Source organism: Suricata suricatta, chromosome 8 (assembly GCF_006229205.1).
Source record: "Suricata suricatta isolate VVHF042 chromosome 8, meerkat_22Aug2017_6uvM2_HiC, whole genome shotgun sequence".
NCBI lineage: Eukaryota > Metazoa > Chordata > Mammalia > Carnivora > Herpestidae > Suricata > Suricata suricatta.
In genome coordinates this window covers 9560039-9563827 of record NC_043707.1, presented here as the reverse complement: position 1 = coordinate 9563827, position 3789 = coordinate 9560039, and the positions used below count along the sequence as shown (strand labels likewise).

At 52.2% G+C, this 3789-nt stretch overlaps 1 protein-coding gene across 1 annotated transcript in view; it reads right to left on the bottom strand.

Moving 5' to 3' along the window:
• Positions 1 to 3789, bottom strand: part of LOC115300137 (sorting nexin-29-like) — a 283725-nt gene that overhangs the window by 143172 nt on the left and 136764 nt on the right. Inside the window, exon 5 of the mRNA XM_029949758.1 lies at positions 949 to 1030. Coding sequence (XP_029805618.1) covers positions 949 to 1030 — 82 coding nt within the window. The remainder of the gene's footprint in view (positions 1 to 948; positions 1031 to 3789) is intronic.

Here is a 3789-nt window from a genome sequence, read left to right as displayed (position 1 = left end):
AACAAAAACTTAACGAAAGGTGTCATGACACAAGAAGACAGAAGCAAGAAGCAGCTAAGAGTCAGAGTTGAAAGCAGAGCAGTCCAGAACAGGTGACACCACTGGCTGCACACCCGGACCCAAGGTAAGTAAAAGACAACAGACAAAAGATGGTAGGACGGCAGGGCTGAAAGAGGCATCAGAAAATGAGAGGTAAGATGGGAAACTGGAGGCCACGTGTTGGGGATAAACTACCTCCAAGCACACAAAGGCCCCTCAGTCCCCCAGCCCCGGCCAGGAGCTGACCAGCTCTCCCCTGAGGAGGAGGAGGGGGAGACGTCTGCACTTGGGTTCCCTCACGTAACCGCCACCCCTTCTTCCGAGAAGAGCGCCCTGGTTTTCATTCAGAGAACTCCTCTGCCTCCGTCAGACACACCCCGCCAGCAGGGTCACGTCCAAGGCTGGCCAAACTCACAAGTCCGTCACCCAGCCCCGAACACCAGGAAGGGGGTCCTGGTCCAAGACAGGCCTGGGAGAGATGCTGCAACCACCCGGATGGGCTGAGCACCATCCATCAGCCTGCAAAGAGCCCCAGCCCGAGAAGGACGCCTGAGCAGAGGGCACAGTGGACAGCAGCAGGTCTCGGGTCACAGGCCCAGTCACGCCTGGGGCAGCACGTCCACTCTGACTCTCTGGTTGCAACACAAGCTGACAAGTCCCGTTCCTGGTCCCACCGTCCAAGCTCACATCTGTAGTGGCCATCCCAACAGACCTGACCAACTCAGGAGCTCCACTCAGGTCCTCTTGTCTACATGAAGGAAGGACCCCTTCCTCGGGGAGGCTGGCGTCGGGAGGGCACGGCCTCCTGGGTTCAGCACTCCATCTCCAAGAGGCAGACATACCACAGCACGACCAAAGGCTGTCCGCTCCGGCCCCGCAGGGACGTCCGTCTGGAAACCAGCCACTCACCTGATACACGTGGAAGGCGTTCGCCGCTTTTCCCCGGAGAAACACGGACGGGATCCAGACGTTGATCAGCGCCCGGTTCGATCTGACCGAAGACAAAGCTTGAAATTAGTCATTTCAATGTACAACAAAGAAGACAGTCTTCCCCTCAAAGAGGCATCGCACACCAGAATGTACGACAACATCGGTCACGTCGACAAGGAAGGCAAAGGGCCTGGGTTCACCGAGACCCCTAAGATCATTCTTCGGGGACTTAGTTCAGCACATGTGTATTTTTTATTTAGATAGACAGTGTGTACTTGGGAATGAGAGATGGACTTCAGGTCTTATAGCTGAGTCGCCACGACTCCTGATTTCTCTAAGCCCAAGTTTCCTCCTCTGAAAGAAGGTATAGTAACTGGAAGCCTCCACTTGGCTGTGGAGGGTCATGTGACCTGATGACCTCAGGGTACCTGGAGCACCCAGAGGGCTCACACTGCCTCCTCACTGTGGCCCTCTAGTCCCTGCCCCCCACGTTAAGACTGGACTCCACCAAAGGGCTCAGGAGACCAACACCCAAGGGGCTGTGGAGATGACAGCTGTTTGGGGTGTGGGAGGGGAAACAGAAAATGGCAGGCTGAAAGACCGGAAGCCAGGTGCAAATACCCGCCTTAAAAGTTCAAAAACACTGTGTGTGGCTCCAATGAGCCAAGATTTATTATTTTTTAATTTTTTTTTAAGATTTACTTTTGAGAGAGACAGAGCAAGCGAGGAAGGGGCAGAGAGAGGGAGACACAGAATCGGAAGCATGCTCCAGGCTCTGAGCTGTCAGCACAGAGCCTGACGTGGGACTCAAACTCAAGCCATGAGATCATGACCTGAGCTGACGTTGGACGCTCAACCGACTGAACCACCTGGTCACCCCAACCAAGATTTAAATTCAAAGACAAGTCATTCCTGAGCATGTACAAGGTATGACTTCATGCTTTTACCTAGATCATCTCAGATAATCCTCAAGGGATATTTATGGGGTCCTTCAAGGGTCACTTTGGGTATGTGAGTTCCGCCTCACATGAGGATTTCACCTGACTGTAAGTGGCTGGGGACACACGCCCGCTGCCAGTGATCACCCACCAGGCTGAAGGCAAGGCATGCAGACCGGAAACTCGGTCTCTAACACTTGAAGTTCAGTCCTAACGGAGATCCCAAGAGTAGCACACAATTCTCAGAAGGCCAGGAGGTTCCAGCCCTGGCCCCTACCTAGAGGTGTTCTAGGGCTAACTGCTTTCTCCTGAACTCTCCTTCTCTCTAAGGAGCAGCCCATAAACATGCACCAGCCTCCTGTGCTTAGAACACAATCTGGGACCACAGGGGGGAAGAGCCTGAGACTCTGATCTCCCCGTCTCTGGCAGAGGGAACATTTTAGTTTCACAGACAAACAGTTCTCTCCGAAAGCAGCACTTGGTCTAAGCTCTGAGCTGAGGTGCTGACCTCCTCTGGGGGGAAGGGCGGGCGGGGGCGGGGGGATTAATCCGTCACACTCTCACAACTCCAAGTCCAAATGGCAATTCTGAGCCGTCAAGCTGGTTTGCACACCTAGTGGCATCCCTCCTGTAAAGGTCCACCAAATGGTACCAGCGCCTCAAGGGGGTGGGGGCAGAGGACAAGAGGACCTAACAATTTGCTTTTCATTCACCTTTCTCATTGGTGAGGGCAAGACGCCCTCCCGCCCCCACTGGCTTTGGCCTTTCTCTTTGAGAACATCCACCGTACAGTAATGAGTATGAGAATCCTCATATGGCATGAGAATTGTTTAAATGGCCATTTCCTTCCTCCATATGAATTCATTTGTTCATTCTTTTGATTGAGAACCTACAATGTGTCAGTTGTTACTCTAGGTCCTGGACACAGAGCGAGGAAGCAGGCAGACCCAGACCCTGACCTCAGGGAGTGAGACAGAGAGACACATCCCTCTGGTAAGTAATCCACTGTGGTCCAAGAAGCACTTGGACCTGTAGCATGGTTCCCTGTAGCATTTCCATCTTTTTAAGTGGAGGGAGATTTGTTCGTAGCCTAACACCTGGTCCGTCCTGGAAAATGTGCCAGTACTCTTCAGAAGAGGGGCATCTGGGTGGCTCAGTCAGATGAACGTCTGACTCTTGATTTTGGCTCAGGACATGATCCAAAGGTTGGTGGGATGGAGCCCAGAGTCAGGCTCTGTGCTGACAGAGCCTGCTTGAGATCCTCTCTCCCTCTCTCTGCCCATTCTCCCCAACTTGTACACTCTCTCCTCCAACCAAAACAAACATTTAAAAATATATATTAAAAAAAAAAAGAAGCAAAGTGTATTCTGCTCTTGTTTGGCTGAGGAACTATGTATGAGTACCCAAACCCCAAAGCGACCTGATTCTGAAACAGTTTAAAGACCAACTAAGTTCTTTAGGAATCTATCATCGGAGGCACCAGAGTCACATCCAATAGCAAATCAGACGCATGCACCAAACCACTGCTGTTTCCAGTAGCTCAGGGGCTGTGAGCTCACATTCCTCCAGGAGACACACAGAGAAGGGGTGAGTGAAGTGGGTCAGAGTCGGGCAACAGGGACAAGGTGGGGCTGTGGGAAGCGCAAGAGCACATGCTCCGTGTGGAGGCGGCAGCCACTACTCAGCTCTGACCTTGGCCTCGTAGAGATGGGAGCACCCCCTTGTTTTTCTTTTTAAAGCAAAATTTAAATTCTTTTTTTTCCATAATATTTTATTGTCAAATTGTTTTCCATATAACACCCCGTGCTCTTCCCCTTAAGTGCCCTCCACCATCACCACCACCTCTTTTCCCCCCTCCCCCTTCCCCCTCAACCCTCAGTTC